This window comes from Stegostoma tigrinum, chromosome 14 (genome assembly GCF_030684315.1).
Source record: "Stegostoma tigrinum isolate sSteTig4 chromosome 14, sSteTig4.hap1, whole genome shotgun sequence".
Classification (NCBI taxonomy): domain Eukaryota; kingdom Metazoa; phylum Chordata; class Chondrichthyes; order Orectolobiformes; family Stegostomatidae; genus Stegostoma; species Stegostoma tigrinum.
In genome coordinates, this window is record NC_081367.1 from 75,061,543 (window position 1) to 75,080,531 (window position 18,989).

At 41.1% G+C, this 18,989-nt stretch overlaps 1 protein-coding gene across 2 annotated transcripts in view; it reads left to right on the plus strand.

Annotated features, from left to right (window-relative positions):
• Positions 1–18,989, plus strand: part of LOC125457547 (F-box only protein 36) — a 313,702-nt gene that overhangs the window by 178,487 nt on the left and 116,226 nt on the right. The window contains exons 1-2 of one of the 2 annotated variants that reach the window (XM_048541895.2): positions 8,065–8,176; positions 10,090–10,326. In XM_048541895.2, the coding sequence (XP_048397852.1) occupies positions 10,183–10,326 (144 nt within the window). In that variant the 5' untranslated portion in view covers positions 8,065–8,176; positions 10,090–10,182. Of the gene's footprint in view, positions 6,427–8,064; positions 8,177–10,089; positions 10,327–18,989 lie in introns of those variants that run through there. The other variant, XM_048541903.2, reaches the window with a different exon arrangement.

An 18,989-nucleotide genomic window follows, 5' to 3' on the forward strand; every position in this document is an offset into this window, starting at 1 on the left:
TGACGTCATCATCCTCGGAAAAAGACTCTCACTGTCCACCCTATCTAATCCTCTGATCATCTTTATGTCTCTATTAAATACCCTCTTAGCCTTCTTCTCTCCAATGAGAACAGACCCAAGCCCCTCAGCCTTTCTTCAGAAGGCCTTCGCTCCAGACCAGGCAACATCCTGTTAAATCTCCTCTGCACCTTTTCCAATGCTTCCACATCCTTCCTGTAATGGGGTGACCAGAACTGCATGCAATATTCCAAGTGAGGCCGCACTAGTGTTTTGTACAGTTGCAGCACGACATCACGGCTCCGGAACTCAGTCACTCTACCAATAAAACCTAACACACCGTAAGCCTGCTTAACAACGCTATCAACCTGGGTGGCAGCTTTCAGGGATCTATGTACATGGACACCAAGATCCCTCTGCACATCCACACTACCAAGAATCTTTCCACTGACCCAGTATTCTGCCTTCCTATTATTCTTCCCAAAGTGAATCACCTCACATTTATCCATATTAAACTCCATTTGCCACCTTTCAGCCCAATTCTGCAGTTTATCCAAGTCTCCCTGCAACCTGCAACATTCTTCCACACTGTCCACGACTCCACCGACTTTAGTGTCACCTGCAAACTTACTAACCCATCCACCTATGCCTACGTCAAAATCATTTATAAAAATGACAAACAGCAGTGGTCCCAAAACAGATCCTTGTGGCACACCACTAGGAACCGGACTCTAGGCTGAATACTTTCCATCAACCACCACTCGTTGCCTTCTTACAGAAAGCCAGTTTCTAATCCAAACTGCTAAATCTCCCTCAATCCCATGCCTCCGTATTTCCTCCAACAGCCTACCATGTGGAACCTTATCAAAGGCTTTACTGAAGTCCATGTACACCACGTCAACTGCCCTATCCTCATCCACATGCTTGGTCACCTTCTCAAAAAACTCAGTGACGTTTGTGAGACACAACCTGCCCTTGACGATATACATATACAGGATCAACCTAGTGACCTTTTTTTGGACTGCTTCCAATGCCAGTGCATCTTTCCTTAGATTGCCAGTACATCTTTCCTTAGATAAGTGGTCCAAAACACTCTCAGTATTACAGCGTTGTTTAAGTAGTGCCTCAATTAGTTTTAACAAGACTCGGCTGTTTATAAGTCATTTGTTTTTAAGTGAAGACCAAATTCTATAATCTGAATTAGGGTGCTAGCCCTTTGTGATTTTGCAAGAGGGCCCCACATTCAACTGTCCTGCTGCTTGCTGCAGTTTTTCTGTTTCAATAATATTGAATCACTTCTGTTCTTCCTGTCAATGTGTGTAACCACCCAATTTTTCATCTGCCAAAAGTTTTTGCCCATTCATCTAACCTATCCATGTTCCTCTGTAGACACTGTCATCCTCATCACTTGCCTTCTCAGACTTGGGCCATAGTACATGCACTCTCCTCATCCAAGCTACTAATTACTTTTATCATTCATGGGGTGTGGATGCCACTAGTTGGTCCAGATTTATTGCCAATGCTAAATGCCTTTAAGGTGATGGTAGTTGTGAGCTGCCTGATGTGCTGCCTTTCCTGAAACCCTCCAGTCCATTTGCTGTAGGTCGACCAACAATATATAAAATGTCGTTAGGTCACAGCGAAAGTATTGTGTGCAGTTCTGGAATTCATGTTAGAGGAGGGATGTGATAGCTAGAGAAGGTGCAGAGGAAATTTACCAGGATGTTACCTGGCTTGGAAAGTTTCAATTATGAAGACAGATTGGACCGACTGGGGATACTTTCCTTAGAGCCGAGGAGGTTGAGAGGGAACATGATTGAAATGTATTAAATTATGTGGGGCACAGACTGGAACATTTCCACTTGAAGGAGGGATTAATGACAGAATTAAGGTTAGGGGCAGAAAGGTTTAGACCAGAAAAATTTTCATTCAGAGGGTGGTGCAATCCTGAAACTCAATGCCTGTTCGTGTGATAGAAGCAGAAAGCCACATTACATTTCAGATTTATTCACAAATTCATTTAGGAAGTCATGGCATACAAGACTACAGGTCAAATACTGTAAAATGGGATTAGAATAGTTAAGTGGCTGTTTTTGACCAGCATGGACAGATGGGCCAAATGTCCTTTTTCTATGCTATAGTTCTCTGGAGGGAGTTAAGTAATTTTGACGCAGTGGTACTGAAGGAATTTCCAAGTCAGGATGGTTAGTAGCTTGGATGAGAACTTGCAATTAGTAGTGTTTACATGAGGGAAAGTTTGCATTGCCAGAAGGGGCATCGAAATTGAATAATTCACTGCTATCAGGATTTATGGAGACACAAAGGGGTAGAGAATACCCTGGATAAGGTAAAGGAAGTGTGCTGGTGGCCCAGAATGAAAGGTGATGTGAAACGCTATACTATGAATTGTTTGATCTGCAGGCAGCATAACCCCGATAGGAGTGTTAAAAAAAGGAGCCCTTCAACATACTGGACCAGTAGAAGGGCCACAGGCTAATCTACAAAGAGACTATATTGGACCCCTATCCCCCACTCGAAGAGGATACAAGTATCTACTGGTAATAGTGGCTACCTTCACTGAATGGGTTAAAGTTTTCCCAAGCACAACAAACACAGCTAAGAACCCTGCAAAGATTTTGTTGGAACAGGCATTTACTCGTTGGGGTATACCCCGAAGTGTAGAATCAGACCAGGGGTCACATTTTATGGTCCACATAGTGCAAAATGTAAGGATTATTTTTTGGATCAAACAGAGATTCCACACACTCTAAAGACCTCAGTTCAGTGGAATTGTGGAAAGAATGAATTGGACACTGACAAACATGATAGTCAAAATGGTGCAGCACATGGTGTAGAGCATACTTAGGAATACCGTGCTTCATAAACAGGCTTCACTCCTTATAAACTCAAGGCAGGAAGGGATATGAGGGGTTGGTAGGTTTGGACTTGTCTGAACCTGAGGTAGACAGTATTGTGTCAGAAAAATGGGTACAACAATTGGTGGAAATGGTAAAAGGAGCAAATTACGTGGCAGCCTACCAGCAAGGGAAGAAGAAGCAGCACAATATGGCCTATTTTGACACTAAAGCCAGCCCAATAGAATGGAGTCCCTGACAAAAAGTAATGATAAGAGTATACCAGCCCACTTCATTCAAAGTTCACTGGTCCCTATGAGGTAGTAGATGGGGCTAGCCCATCTGTGTAGAGAGTACTAACAGCACCAGGTAGGCATGGCTGGTATCACATCAATCAGCTGAAGCCAGTAGGTGACATACAGGATGGCCATAGTTGGCATGTGATGCATGATGCTAATGATGTTTTGAGTTCTCAAGGCTAGAGCAAACAGGAACAAGATCAGTTACAGATTCCCAGAGAGATAACAAGAAGGCAACCTAATATTGCCTGACATAAAAGGGATAGCCATGGAAAACAACAAAAGCAAAAGAAAAAGGGTGGAGAACATAAGTGCGTCAAATGAAACAGATGATTAGAATCCGAAACAGATTGAGAACTGAGGATAGATGATCTGGCCCAGTGTAAGGAGAATATGGGCTTATAATAGTAGTAAGAAAAGAACTGTAAGTAAGAGCAGAAATTACACTTGCATGTTACAGGTCTAACCAAGGATGAGGAGAGTGATACATTTTGTCACTACTGGAATGATCAGAGCGGCAAGTGTGGGTCTGGTGCTAGAGGAGACTGAAGAATCTGTCACTTTGGTACCAGGGTATCGGCATGTCCAGGTAGTCTTTGTATTAACTGCTCCAGAATAGTGTTCGTTTGCTACAAAATGTTTATGTACCCACCACCTTGATGAACAATTGAGCGGGAGAGAGCTTATGATAAACTAGAATAGAAAGAAAAGAGGTCGATTGGAGTTGGCAGGGCGGGATATGCATCAGGAGTAGCAATTGTCAACACCTTGGACACAGCAGAGTTAGAAAGTCAGACACAATCGCTTCAGCAGAAAATGCAGGTCATTACTGGGGAAGGTTACTTAGACTGGATACACGCAAATCAGATAGGTCTGGATGGGTCACAAATGACCCTGGACGCAGTTGAATTTCTAAAACCTTTACAGGACACAGTGACTTTAATTATTGATCATATGGTCAATACTTCTAAGGAGGCCAAGCTGTGTGCAATATACACCAGTTGGGTGTTGACAATGATCAGGACTAATCCGCTACAACTGCATGCTCACCAAGTCCCAGACTGGGTGTCAGATGAACAATTAATAAATTGGGTCGGAGAGAAGGAACCTCTGTGTCACCTCAGAAGTTTCACCTTAACCAACAGGGTGTTGCGTGCTTGTGACAATGATAAAGGGAGGTATTTTGCTGGGCAGTGTTTCATATTACCTGACACGGAAACAATATGACCTAACCTTTAAAAAGAGTCCGTAATGTGGGAAAGTATCACAAAAGTACTCGGAAATCTTTAAGTGACGCACCATCTCATGCTGTGGTAATAAATGGCGTTGAGGAATGGGTAGATTTGGCAAAATGTCACCGAGGAGAGGATCACTGGGCCTGCCCTTATGAGACAACAAGACAAAGATTTACAGATTACAGTCTCAGCACCTATGAATAACCAGTCTTTTTTACAACACGCCCTTGTGGGATATACATTTTACACAGTCACAGCAGCTACGAACTATACCAACAGATGGAGACAATTCCCTTTGGAAGGGCACAATGTGGTTATTAATACCGTGATCCCTGATTTGAAGATTGGTGAGCAAGTGCTGCCCCAGCCAATAACCAGTGTGGTGATAAGGGAAAATCTCATGATCCAACATATGGATACAGAGGTTTGTTCCCACAGAATTACAACCGATTCTGCCCCTAACAGCGGATTGTACACGTACAGTGAGGTTGCAAAAGAGATAATTCATCAGTGGACTAAAATAATTAGAACTCATGCTGATAAAGCAAAGGAGATACTGTGGGACAGATAATGGGAACTGCAGATGCTGGAGAATCCAAGGTAACAAAGTGTGGGAGAGAGAGATAATGGGAACTGCAGATGCTGGAGATTCCAAGATAATAAAATGTGAGGCTGGATGAACACAGCAGGCCAAGCAGCATCTCAGGCAGTGCTCCTGAGATGCTGCTTGGCCTGCTGTGTTCATCCAGCCTCACATTTTAGTAACAAAGTGTGGAGCTGGATGAACACAGCAGGCCAAGCAGCATCTTAGGAGCACAAAAGCTGATGTTTTGGGCCTAGACCCTTCATCAGAGAGTTGGGTCTAGGTCCAAAACATCAGCTTTTGTGCTCCTGAAATGCTGCTTGGCCTGCTGTGTTCATCCAGCTCCAAACTTTGTTATCTGAGATACTGTGGGACCCCAGATTGTGGGACAAGCTCTAGAATTGGAGATCCAATGTTCAAATACATCCATGAGTCAGAATTCTGTCAAACATTGCTGTAATGGTGATCTAAGTGCATTAATAATCATCCTATTTAATATATAGCAGCTTAGAAGGTGGAAAATTTAGATTATTAAAGATTAGACATTGAAGCTGTAAGGGAATAGAAGAAACACTACAAAAACTCGGTTTGAATTCATTATTTGCTTGTTATTGCCCTTTTTTTGTTTTTTTTTGTTATGCAGTTGCCTGATAATGTTATGTTGTATATATGTATATATATTATATAATAATATAGATATTATTAATATTAATAATATTTAATATTAATGTTTAATGTTTAAATATTAAATTATAATATTTAAATTATAATTTAAATTATAATAGTATAACAATGTCCATGTGATACAGTCATTGAGGGGCACCGACACTCCCAGAAGCAATTCACAGTAAGGGACTAAGAATGGTCTTTGGATCAAGATGTTAACCAGAGGCTGCAGAGAGAGAGAGGCAGGAAGGCAGGCTGCTGCCATCGCTGCCTGGGAGATGCTGACCAGAGGCTGCAGAGGGAAAGGTGGAGACAGGGGGTGTCAGTTGTCGATATCGCTAACAGGAGATACTAGATGTAAAAAAATGCTGACATAAAGAAAGAAGCAGCTTGTGAACTGAGGATAACCCAGGCCCAGGAGGTGGCCTGAGCTGATCATAACCACTTGGTGCCAACCAAGTTCTGCAAAAAAAAGTAAGCAAGATGAGGTAATGCAAAAGCCTTATTTGGACAAGGGCAATGAAGTAATGCTACCGAAGCCTCTGGTCCAGGGCCAATAAGGTAAGGACGTGCGATAATTGAACTAGCCTGAGCCAACAGGAAAAAGACAACATGACTTCAGAAAGAGAAGGAAAAAGGATGAAAGAAGACCCTAGGGGTATGCAGCCAGCAAAAACTGCGGAGACCAACTTTCACAGAAGCGCGCCCCTCGTCAGGCACGTGGTGACGGTATCGAGTGCAGCGTCTGCTTAACGTCAGTCCTCAGCAAGCTTGACAGATATTCTGCACTGGTATTCGCTTTTATATTCTGTGAATATTCTGGAAGTATTAGGAGCCTTTTGTGGGTGTACAAATAGGTTCTAGCTCTTTCGGGAGAACGTATGAGTTACTTGTGTATCGTCTAAAGTAAATGCCATATGTGTACCTTTTCATAATATGTAAATAAAAAGGATTAGTGCGTTACAGCAAAAGCAACGCTTCCCCTCTCTTTACGAGCCAATAACTGGAGCTAGTGTTTTTGCGAGCTTGAACAGTTGTTTTTAATCCCTTCAGAAAGTTCACACAATGAATTCTGTGTACTGACACATGGTTCCAGAGAATGACCAGCCCAGCCTGTGATCTTTGGAATTAGAAACAGAAAAGGGCCTTGTAACTTGTAATGAATACTGGCCAGGAATAGAGATCAAAACAGAAGGGAGGAGGGAATGTTTACAACAATGTCAAAAATGGCATTACCAAATGGTTCAATTTACAAACATCAATAACCAAAATGTGACTGAACAAATAACTTGTTCCAGCTTCAGATTGCGTACAGTTGCATGAAGTGCATGTTGCGAAAATGCAGGTAGAGTAATCCAAGACCCACTGTTGAGCTGAAGATATAGTATCATATGAATGTCAGTCGTAATAAGTGCCTCTATGTTTCGTCACATGGTACAAAGAAGCATTTTGATACTTTGCCCAAACTGTTGGTTTATTAATGTACTCACTGTTAATACTGGGCCTGAGGTTTAACCCAATGAAGGATCATTGAACTTTTGATTTAATCTACGCTGTATTCTGCTTCCAGAGAAAATCTGATTGCAGGGTAGGGGAAGTCTGAGGGAGATTAATCATAGAATGTTGTCACCTTTGTGAGAAACAGTCCCTGCTCACAAATTCAGCCTGAGACAAAGCCTTGGAAACAAGACAATTTTCTTCTGTACGATTTTGCAAGAAAGGGTGTCTGCTAGACAAGCACACCCTACAAAGAATGTCAAACATTCTTATACAATTTACGAGTTGCAGAATCACGCCTCCCTGCTCCCATTGGTCTTATCCTATCATTCCCCGTCCTGTCGGACCGCCCTTGTTTATTGTTCCCCTTTCTGCCGGTCAAAGGCCCCATTCCCTTTTTTTTACTGCAATCCTTATTTGGCTATCCTAAAGGGCGCTAGACATGCTATACGTGCGAATCGTCAGGTTTGCAGAAATAAGCCTCTGCTACAACACCCTTATCTCTACCATGTCCTTGTCTGCAGAAAGAATGTTTCTGGTCGTGCTAACTGCCATCTTTGCAGAACCTAGTCTCTGATTAATGATAAACTTCTGCTATAAAATCTTGTGACTTTCTGCTATAAAATCTTGTGACTATAATGGTCTGCTTTTGCAAGACCCCACCATTCATCCTTTTCTGCAGAAACAACATTTCTAATCTCTCACACCTTCCACTTACTAATGTAGGCAGAAGCTGAAAGCAGGTCCTACGCTTGCCCTGTCAGACCCAAGAAGTTTGTACTAGGAAAGAAAAATAGGTGGATTTCTTACTTTCAGTAGCAAATTATATTCGCACAGCAAGCGAATCATGAACATGGTATATGTAATCTAGCAATTTAGTTAATTGTTAACCTGATTGAAGAACTGCCCATGCCAATGAATCCGACATTGGAGTTGATTTCCACACCTGAATTAAATACTAAGTGGAAGGGCTACCAGTGGAACAACTGGTCAGACTCATCATGAATAATGATGTAGCACTAGGTACAACATTCTCATGAACAGGTCAGTCAATTCCTTCAATCTCTTGTGGTCTTTTTTTTCCCCCCCCATTTGAGCCATCTAATCTAAACACAATCTCACCTTCAGCCTTTGTGCCTTTTAATGTTCCTCAAATTGGACAACCCAGTCACTTCTTTATTTTTGTTTCACAAGCTGTATGACTTCCATGCTGGTTCAATTAAGTTTGATGTTCAATAAGTATGAACGTGTTTGCCCAGTAACTTTACTTCAATATTCCACTAAATTTTTTTAAAAAGCATATAATCTGGAAAGTGGTCACATGATCTTATTACTTCTGCTAGTGTGAACATAGACGTAATTTTATTTTGTTTGGTACTTTTATGCTGTAAATTTGCATTATGTTCTCAATGGTTGTGCATATTATATTTTCCATTCTCTGGATAAGTATGACACTAATTATACAGCTTTGCTTTGCTTGATAAAGTTGTTTAAAAGTAGACTAGAAATACGTTTAAACTGACATTGTCTGAAATGATATGATATTGCCTGAGCAGGCATGATTGTCTGGTCTCTCTGTTGCTTTGATTCTGGTATCTGGCACGTTTTAGCTGCTGGCCTCACTTTATGTTCTCTATCAAGATTTCAAGAATTGTGGAATTCCTCTCTGCTTTAATGTCAAAACATGTTGAATAAAGAGGATAGAATAGTAGAGCACAGGAATAGGCTGTTTCGCCCACTGTGTCTGTACGAACCATGATGCTGTTCTAAATTAAGCCTGTCCATCTGTACATGTTCTGTATCCCTTTAATTCCTGTCTGTTCATATGTCCTATTCAAGTGCTCCTTCAACATTCTTCTGCCTCGTTCTCCTCCTAAGCCATAACCATGGCTGAATCTTTGTTCAATTCTCACCACCTTTTTAATTTCCTCATAACGCCCTGAAGAATGTCTTTTATGCATTTTTCTATATTTACAGGTAAAAATGGATACATCCTTCTCTATTGCCTACCTTCTTTGTCAAATGTATGTTAGTTTTTAAAGCCTAGTCTATTTTTATTTCTGTGATAATTTTAAGGATGAACGATTTAAATTTCCTGAATCCTTAAAATACATTTGCAATGATGGAAAGCTATTCCTGTGATAAGCCACTTGGTGGAGTGTTAAGTTTGGAGCCTTTATAGTGTCGCTTCAATTCATGTATTAAGAAGCTCGGCAGCAGGGTGTGGTGGCTTGAGGGAGGTTAAACTCTCTCAGTTTACCTCTTTGGTTGCTAGGGTTTCTAACACAGGAGAGGGTTCCAGACAAGGGCAAGAGAGAATCACAAGGAGGACTAGAGCAAGTACCTGTTCTGAAATATTTGCTTATGCTCCTTAGACCTGTAACTTAATATTGGCTACTTATTAAACAATGTTCAGGCCTAATCTCTAAGTCGCAAAAGATGTCGTCTCTCTCTGCAAGTTGTCAAACAATCTTCTTTTAAAATGGGGATAAACTACTGTCTGATGTTCTAGGATTAACGCTAAAACAAAACTATTCTAATTTCTTTTTCAAGGACGCATATCTTTTTCTCTGCATCAAATGTTCCTTGTCATACTTTGCTTTCCCCTCTGCCAGAGTACTGCCCCACTGCCAAACAGGGGTCACGGTCCAAGTGTCTCTTCCCCCTCTTCCCATGTTGTGTAGTATTTCAGGCTTCTGTCTCTCTCTCTCTTACAACTGCTATCAGCAGCAGTTCTGAGCTACTCACTGCTGCTAGTATCAGTTTCTGTTGAGTCACAAATTTGCCCTTTTTATGAAGTCTGTCGACATAATCTTTGTACTGTGTATATTTTTTGGTTACTGCTACATTTTGATTACAAGCACTTTAAGCTTTCTAACACTAGGCTTATAGTTTTAGAAAAAGACTTGCAGTAGTACATTTTTATTTGCTGATATAAAATGTATCCTCCTTATCAGGAGCAAATTCAAGGACTGTGAAGTTGGCCAAACCCTTCCAGACAGACACACAAAGAATGATTATTCTTATTAAGGTCGTAATGTTTCTATTAAATGTACAACATACAAAGACCAAGAGTGAACCTTGTGAACTGGATTCTCAAACCAAACAATAGCCAGGAAGAAACACCTCAAGTCCTGCCTCTGCACGGAACTGATCCAAAACCACTGGACAGGTGTTATTTCATTCGTCTTCAGGTAAGTGCTTTCACTTAAGACACCTCCTGACGAGAGATGTCTTAATAACTGGGATGGAGTTAATTCTGTATGGTATACAAGCTTGGAGATTTGAGAAAGAAATTTCTTAGCACAGCTGCCTCACTGAATAAAGTGAAACAACAAAAATTGGTCAGTACCAACATTGGAATTTTTGGACAAATGCAAGTTTTGATTTTAACCTCTTTCAAGTGCGACTTGTAAGGCTCCATCACTTATACATAAATAAATAATTCACAAAGTTTTCAAAGCCTGGGTATTTCTGCCCTTTCTGAACTGAAGACAATGTGGAAGAAAACATACAGATTTTTAATTGCTTTAAAAAATTGCAGGCTTTTGTGTTTTGTGTCTTAACGTGGAGTTCACCAGTTTTAAAATCTTCCCACTTCCGGCTTCATCCCATGTCCAACTCTCCCTCTCATCCCCACCTCCTTGACCTGCCACAACCTGTCCATCTTCTCCACACCATCTGCCCCAGCCATCCTGCTGACCAAACCCCACCATTCTCTACCCGCATTCACCTATCACCTTCCCATCTACCTTCCCCAGCCCCAACTCCCATTATTTATTTCCTAGCTCCCTTCCCCCTCATTTCTGACGAAGGGTCTTGATCCGACATGTCAACTTTCCTGCTCCTCTGATGCTGCCTGAACTGCTGTGTTCCTCCAGCTCTACACTGTTATCTCTCACTCCAGCATCAGCAGTTCTAGCCTTCTGAGGCTTTTGTGTTTGGTGTTATTTAGCGCCAAACCCAGCATCAGTATTCAGTGAAGAAGGCTGTTGGGTGAAACCAGTATGGCATCTTGCTTTTAAAAAGTTGTAAAACAAGCGTGGGTAATTATCACTTGGCATTTTTATTTAGTTTTTAATCAATAATTAAGAAGATAATAGAATCTACCAACAGGAACAAGTTTTAAAAAACTTGAATTGAAATAATCCAGTTCATAGTGATGTCATGATGGGAAGATGGATTACTGTTGAGGCCATCCACTTTTCCAAAGTACATCAGTAACCTGAATCTAAAAATGATATGGAAATTGATGGATGATATCAAGTTAAGAGGGATAGTCAAGAACGACTGAGTGTTAATTTTGGAAGTGTAGAAGGAAAATAGAAATTGTTGGAGATACTCAGCAGTTTGGCAGCATCTGTGGGGAGAAAGCAGTGTTAATGTTTCGAGTCTGGTGATTCTTCACCAGATGTATAGCAGGATCTATACTAGATTATACATTGCCAGAATCTGCTATACACACCTCCATTCAGTTGAGAGCAAGCATTTCAACTTTTAGAGAACTGAGAGGCATGCTTAATTGGGTTGAACTGATAGGAAACTCTGAAAGATCTGGGAGTGGCAGTGGACTTTGTACTTAGCACATGTAGTCATTTGCAGAGCAGCAATCAACAAACAAAATGAGATGTCATCAAACAATAAAAAAAAGAAATGGGCTCCTTACCTAAGGGAACATGTAGCAAGGCCAGGGGAGTGCAGTTGAAATAATTTATTAGCCATAGTCTCAATGAATATGGGATTATGAGCTGAAGAAGTGGTTTTTTTTGACTTCACTTTACTGTAATTTTGATCATCAAAGTAAAATAGAAACATCCACGCCCTGGATTGAGCAGAAACAGTTTTGGTGTCAAAGAACTGAATTATGAAGAAATATGAAAAAGTGTAAAACTTAGTTATTTGGATTGTAATGGTGTGTAGGGATATGGGGAAAAGGCAGGAGATTGTGCTAGTTCCCAGAGCCAATGGGCTGAATGGCCTCCTTCAGTGCTGTAATGATTCTGTGAAATGAGTCAAATGAGAACTGAATGAATAAATGCAAGTAAAATCTTAAATGGAACAGAAAATATTAATCATGAACATCGTTTCAAGTTAAACCACGTCTGCCGGACAAGAGAACACATATAAATTAGTCATGGGCAAATTTAGACTTGTGGTCACAAAACAGAGATTAAGATTTGGCATAGCCCACAGTATGTCAATGGAAACACAAATGTATAAAGTGTTGGTTCTGAATGGGATAACCCTAATACACATTGGCTCCACTTTTACGCAGTATCACATTCCAGTAGAAACTGTCACAAACTACCAGGATTGGTCGTCTGCAAAAAATGCCAATTCCAACAGATCTGACCCTCACGTGAGAAAGTAATCCAGAAGACCAAGTAGAAAAGAAAAGCGTTGAAGAGAATTTAACGCTTTAAGACACAGTCAGCAACTGAACCGGAATTACCGACAATCTGTAGATCCTGTGGAAGTTGCAACAGGGCAGGCTCAGCAGTCGAAAGGTAAAACTTTCTTCAGAAGTTGGGAAGAAATCAAGGTTGGGTTGTGGGCTGGAAAAAGAATAAAGCCAGCCATTGTTGGATAAGGCTGAAGATAACCAGGACTGATAAAATGCTTTACAATGGGCTGTTATGTGAGTGGAATTACACTGAGTGATTCAGGTCTGCTCAAAGCTAAGATTGCAGGAAATCAGTAACGGCTGTCCCTACCTAATAAGGACGAAACGCTTGGAATTGGTCACACACACACAGACAATTTCAAATAAGGCGAGATAACAAGGTGCAGAGCTAGATGAACACAGCAGGCCAAGCAGCACAGGAGCAGGACAGCTGACATTTCAGGCCAGAGAAGAGCCTGAGAAAATTCTTGATTTTTCAGCAGAACTTCATAGAATAACTCTGCAGGAGGCCTCCAACATCAGGAGGTGTGAAGACATCCAGAAGGGTTCCAGCTGCCATCTGTCCTGGGTAACAACACTTGGAGTTCGTTACAGAACCCAGAGTTAGTGAAAGAAAGTGAGTGAAATACCTACAATAGTTAAAAGCATTTACGCACTTAATAAATTTAATTGCATTTTATCAAGTTCTGTGTCTCCACTCTATCTTCATTCACGTACATACTTTTGTGTCTCGGAGACAGGCAACAGTATACTTAGAAAATGGCAAGGCCTACATGAAGGAATCCCTATAAAAAGCCCCTTGAAACTCCAAAGAAACTGTTTATAAATTTCTCTAAGGGAAGAAGGAATAATGTCAGGGAAAAATTGTGCCAAGGCAAGACCAGAGAAGGCAAAAGAACAAGTTTTAAAAGTTCTCATCTCCTTCAATAAGCATCTCAGCTTTGGGCATGCAGGCTTTCCACAAAATGAAGCTTTGTGCAAAGGTAAGAAGGTACACTTTGATTGGGGCTACAGAATCAGGGAGGCCCCAGAATTTATTTAAATTGAAACCAGAAAATTTTAAAGAGGCTTCATGAAAGGAAGTCTAGCAGAAAAAGAGCTGGAAAGCAAACCTGAATATTTAAAAGGACTTTGACTCTGTTACTAAGCGACAATTTCAGCAGGCATATTTATAAAGGCCACAACTACCATTTTGTTTAAATGCTAGTGTTAGCCATTCTGTTGTGTGTAAGAGAACTTCAAGATAAGTAAATGTTTGTGTATGTGGGAGAAAGTGCTTGGTATTTTAGATCATGAGGCCAAGGCCAGCATTCCCTCTGATTTTCCTACTGGGTGTGTGGGTCTCTGTGGTGTATGCTTGGCAGTGACCGAACCGGCAGTGAATCCCACGATCAGCATGCCAACATTAATCATCACATGCTGAACATCAGAGTGGGCACGTGCTCACAGTTTTAGAGGGGATGCTTTCCATAACTGATCGGCCTGGAAAGAAGCAGAAAACTCCATCTTGGATGCAGAAGGTGGGGAAAACCACGGGAAAAATTCAGGAACTGCCACTTGGGATCTTGTTTTAGAAAAAGGTGGGAAAACATGGCGAGCCATTCTGAAATACAGTATTACAAAGAAACAAAACAAATCAATCAATATCATGCCTCACTGGAATGGCATACTGGAAAACAAGCTCTGTTATTCCTGGAATCGTCATGAGATTACAGCCTGCAGCTCATTTTAAGCTTTAGTTTCTGTCGTCAGTTTGGACACAGTAACCTCTCTTCAGTGATTATAATGCACCTACGCTCCAAGACTCCCCACGAAACAAAAGAATATGATACACAATGTGTAGTGCAATCACCAAAACAAAGTACAATATCGCAAGGTACAAAACACTCTAATGAGACATTGAAAAAATATAACACTTCTTTTCCCTAAGGTGCAGGAGTTCAATACTAAAGGATATATTTTAAGGTGAAAGAAGATTTAGGAAGGACGTGAGGGTCAACTTTTTTACACAGAGTGTAGTTAGTTTGTGGAATAAAATTCCAAAGGAAGTGATGGATAGTGGCACAGTTGCAGTGTTTAAAAGACATTTGGATAAATCCATAAATAGGAAAGGTTTGGAGTGATATTGGCCAAATGCAGGCAGGTGGGACTAGTTTAGTTTGGGAACAGGGTTGGTGTGGACTAGTTGGACCGAATGGTCTGTTTCCATGCAATATGACACTATGACTCGTTAAAATGCACACAAAATTCCTGTCTTTTTAGACCAAGGTTGACAAAGCACTGAAGGGTCTAGGCCCGAAGCGTCAGCTTTTGTGCTCCTGAGATGCTGCTTGGCCTGCTGTGTTCATCCAGCTCCACACTTTGTTATCTTGACAAAGCACTGATCCAGGTTCTGTGCTGAATTGCTATCTATTTGAAGTAACTACACTCGACCTAGCTACAAGTAAGTCATTAGAACCCACTGACACACAGCCCGACAAATCAATATTCCCTTATTCCTCTAAACACCCCCTAGTGCATACATAGGTTGGTACATAGACAGTTCAATAGTCTTCATTCACCAAGAACTGTTGAGTTGGTTGCTGCCCATCTTTCTTGCTGGTTTTCCTCGTTTTGAATACTTCAACTGGTTTGCAAGAGGCACAGGGTTGCTCGTGCATCCAACAATGCAAGTCAGTGCTTATTAAGTGGCTTGCTATGGGTCAGTAGAGGTGCTATGGTGGTTGTGGGGTTCTGACAGGTGCCAAGGTCTGTGTATGAATGATGCATGTAGCTAGTGCCCATGGACCATGATCTGAGATGCTGCTTGCTTCTCCCATCCAGCAAGGACCTGAGTCTCCATGGCTCTGACTGCCATGTCCAGATTTATTTATCTGGTGAATTTGGTAAAATAGGAAGTGTTGGTATCTCAAACATGCATTTAACAAGCTTTAATCACCATCACTTGTCAAACTGATGCTGCCCAGTGAGAAAAACTTCTTACCATTTTGTGAAAAGTAAAAAAAGACAGAGTGAGATTCTTCCATGTAAGGAAGGGCCGCATTGGGCTTGTCCAGTTTTGCCTCAAATCTCACGATGGCCCACATCTCTTGATTCCCGTGTAAGATTCCGTTCAAAGATTCTGTGAAAACTGACACTACCTTTTTGATCAAGAGAATCTATTCACTATATGGTCACGCTAGAGAGACAAACAAGCCAAACACCTAATGCAAAATGTCAACGAAGGCTCACCGACGTAGACAATGGCCATACATCACTAGGTGATGCTACATTTACAAAACACAAGGTCTCTTCCACAAGACATGATCAACTGGGGCCCATGTCATAAAGGAACATGGCGATTGTCTGGAATAAAAGTTGTGAAGTGGATGATCCGTCAATATCCTAATGAATAACAAGAGGTTCAACAGACAACATGACCTATTCGTGTTCCTATAAGAGAACTAAAATTGCTGATTGGTGACAAAGTGAAATCAAAAGAGCTGGGCCACCAAAACCCTACTTTAAATATACTCTATAACTGAGTTCTGCAGGCAAAAATCCCAAAGATTCTTAACCCTTCATATAAAACCTTCCTCCTCTTTTGGACATGGGTCACTTTTTTTCACCTTTTTCGATTAAATAGAGTCATACTCAGAGTCTCTCAGCATCGAAACAACCCTTCGGTCCAACCAATCCATACTGACCAGGTCTCCCAAACTAAGCTTTTAAAGTAAATGTTTTAACTGTACCTGCCTCCACCACTTCCTTCGGCAGTTCATTCCACACAAACCATTTTCTCTGTGTAAAACTAAACAAGTTGCCCCTCACGTCCTTTTTTAAAATCTTTATTTTTCCTCTCTCCTTAAAAATACGACCCCCCCCTAGTATTGAACTCCCCCACTCTACAGAAAAGAACCTTGCAATTCACATTATCCGTACCCCTCGTGATTTTATAAATGTCTATAAGATCCCCTCTCAACCTCTGACATTCCAATGGAAAACGGTCCCAGCCTGTCTTTATAACTCGAACACTCCAGCCCCCGCAGCATCCTGGTAAAGCTTATTCTGAACCCTCTCCAATTTAATAATATCCTTCCCAAAGCAGGACAAACAGAACTGTACACAGTACTCCAGAAGAAGCTTCATCAACGTGCTATACAATCTCAATATGATGTGCCAGCTCCGACACTCAATGGTCTGAGCAACAAAGGTAGCATACTAAACGCTGTCTTAACCCCTGGCTACCTGTGATGAAAATTTCAAAGAATTATGTACCTCAACCCCTCGGTCTCTCTGTTCAACAACACTACACTGGGACCTACCATTAACTGTATAAGTCCTGCCTTTGTTTCACGAAAATGCAATACTTCGCATTTATTCAAATTAAACTCCATCTGCCACTTCCTTAGCCTGTTGGCCCAATTGACCTAGATCTCTTTGCAATCTTGGATAACCACCTTCACTGTCTACTATTCCGCCAATTTTGGTGTCATCCACCAACTTACTAACCAGGCTTCCTATTATTCTCCTCCAAATTACTTCTATAAATGACAGACAAAACAGGACCTGTGGAAAGCTGCTGGTCACAGGCCTCCAGCCCAAAAAACAACCCTTCAACATCACTCTCTGGTTTCACAGCAGGAGACAATTTTGTATCCAATTGGCAATCTCTCAGGCCCCCAAGATTTTAGATTTCTGAACATGAACAAACATCTCACTAGCATTCTAGCCTATCTATCCCTTTTTCGATATTTTGGACATTTCAATGAAATCACCTGTCATTTCTTCAAAATGAGTTTTCCCAAATCTCTCCCTTCATTGGATGACTTTGCCACCTCAGAACCAAGTCTGTTAATGGCTTGTTAACCTTGTTGCACTTTCTCTGTCACAATAAGATCCTTCTAAAGGTAAGGTCACCAAAATTTCACCCAGTCCTCCATGTGCAATAAAATTGAATCAAAACTTTGCCATCTCTCTGCTCATTGCTTTGTCATATGGGCTGACATACTATTAGCTTTCCTACAGCTTGCTGTACCAGCATGTTAGCCTTCAGTGATTTAGTGACGAGGACATGCTGGTCCCTTGTGCATTGACACTTTTTCTAATCTCCTTACCGTTAATGAAATATACAGGTAGTTCTCCCTATAATGCGATAGTTGCATTCTTGCATGACCTCACACTATAGAAAATTGTGTTATAGGGAAATCACTATACCTGTACAGAAAGTGTGCATTGTCCAAAAACATCCACTATTCATCAACTGCATTACAGCCAATTCGTGCTAACGAAACACGGGATGTAGCAGAACTACTGACATATCTGTCTCTCTTCTTATGTGGATAACCTCACAATATCTCCCCACATTAGCCATGCTCTTGTACACTTTCAAACGGACTTGGACAGATTTAGAAACTGCTTTGCATCTTCTCACCTAGATTTGTCGTCTAGGAACCTGGAAATATTACACTTAGTTCCCACACCAGTGATACGTGTGGTACATCATAAGTCAAAACCCACTGATTTGGGAACAAGCCATTTATTTTTTTTCTTACCTGTTAGCCAATCCTTAATCCACGCCTGTATACTACCTCCTATCCCACTTATTTTTACTTTACAAACCAACCTCATGCGGGGACCTTTTATTAGAAGCTTTCTGAAAATTCAAATATGCAACATGAACTGAATCATCAATTTTGTTTGTAACATCCTCAAAAAGCTCCAACCAGTTCAAACACTATTTCCCTTCACCAAATTCATGCTGTCTGTGCCCAATCAGATCATTAATATCCAAATGTTCAGTTATCTCTTCCTCTATAATAGATTCTACAATTTTTTTTCCCCAGTATTGATGTAAGGTTAATAGGTGTGTAACTCCCCATTTCCTCTCACTCCTTTTAAATGATGGAATGACACTTATTACCTTCCAACTGCAGCAACCATTCCAGACTCTCTAGAATTTTGGAAGAGTACTTTGCATTGGTATTCATCCAGGAGAAGGATAAGGAGGACGGTGAGATTAGTGTAGAGCTATGCTCGTTATGCTACGTTATTTTGAGATTAAGACAGAAATGGCATTAGGTCTCTTGAAGAGCATTAAGGTGGATAAGTCTCCAGGACCCAATGGTAACTCTCCCAAATTATGGAGAGAGACAAGAGAGGAGATTGCTGCGGCCTTGATCAAAATCTTTGTATCCAAAGAGGCCCTGGAGGACGGCTAATGCTGATCCTCTGTTCAAGAAGGAGAACAAGGATAATCCAGGAAACTATAGACTAGTGAGTCTCACATCAGTGGTTGGGAAGCTATTGGAGAGAATTTTTAGGGACAGGGTTTACATACATATGGAACAGCATGGCCTAATTAGGGACAGTCAGCATGGCTTTGTGTAGCAGGTCATGTCTTACTAACTTGATTGAAGTTTTTGAAGGAGGTGACAAAGGTGATTGAGGGTTGAGTAGCAGATGTTGTCTATA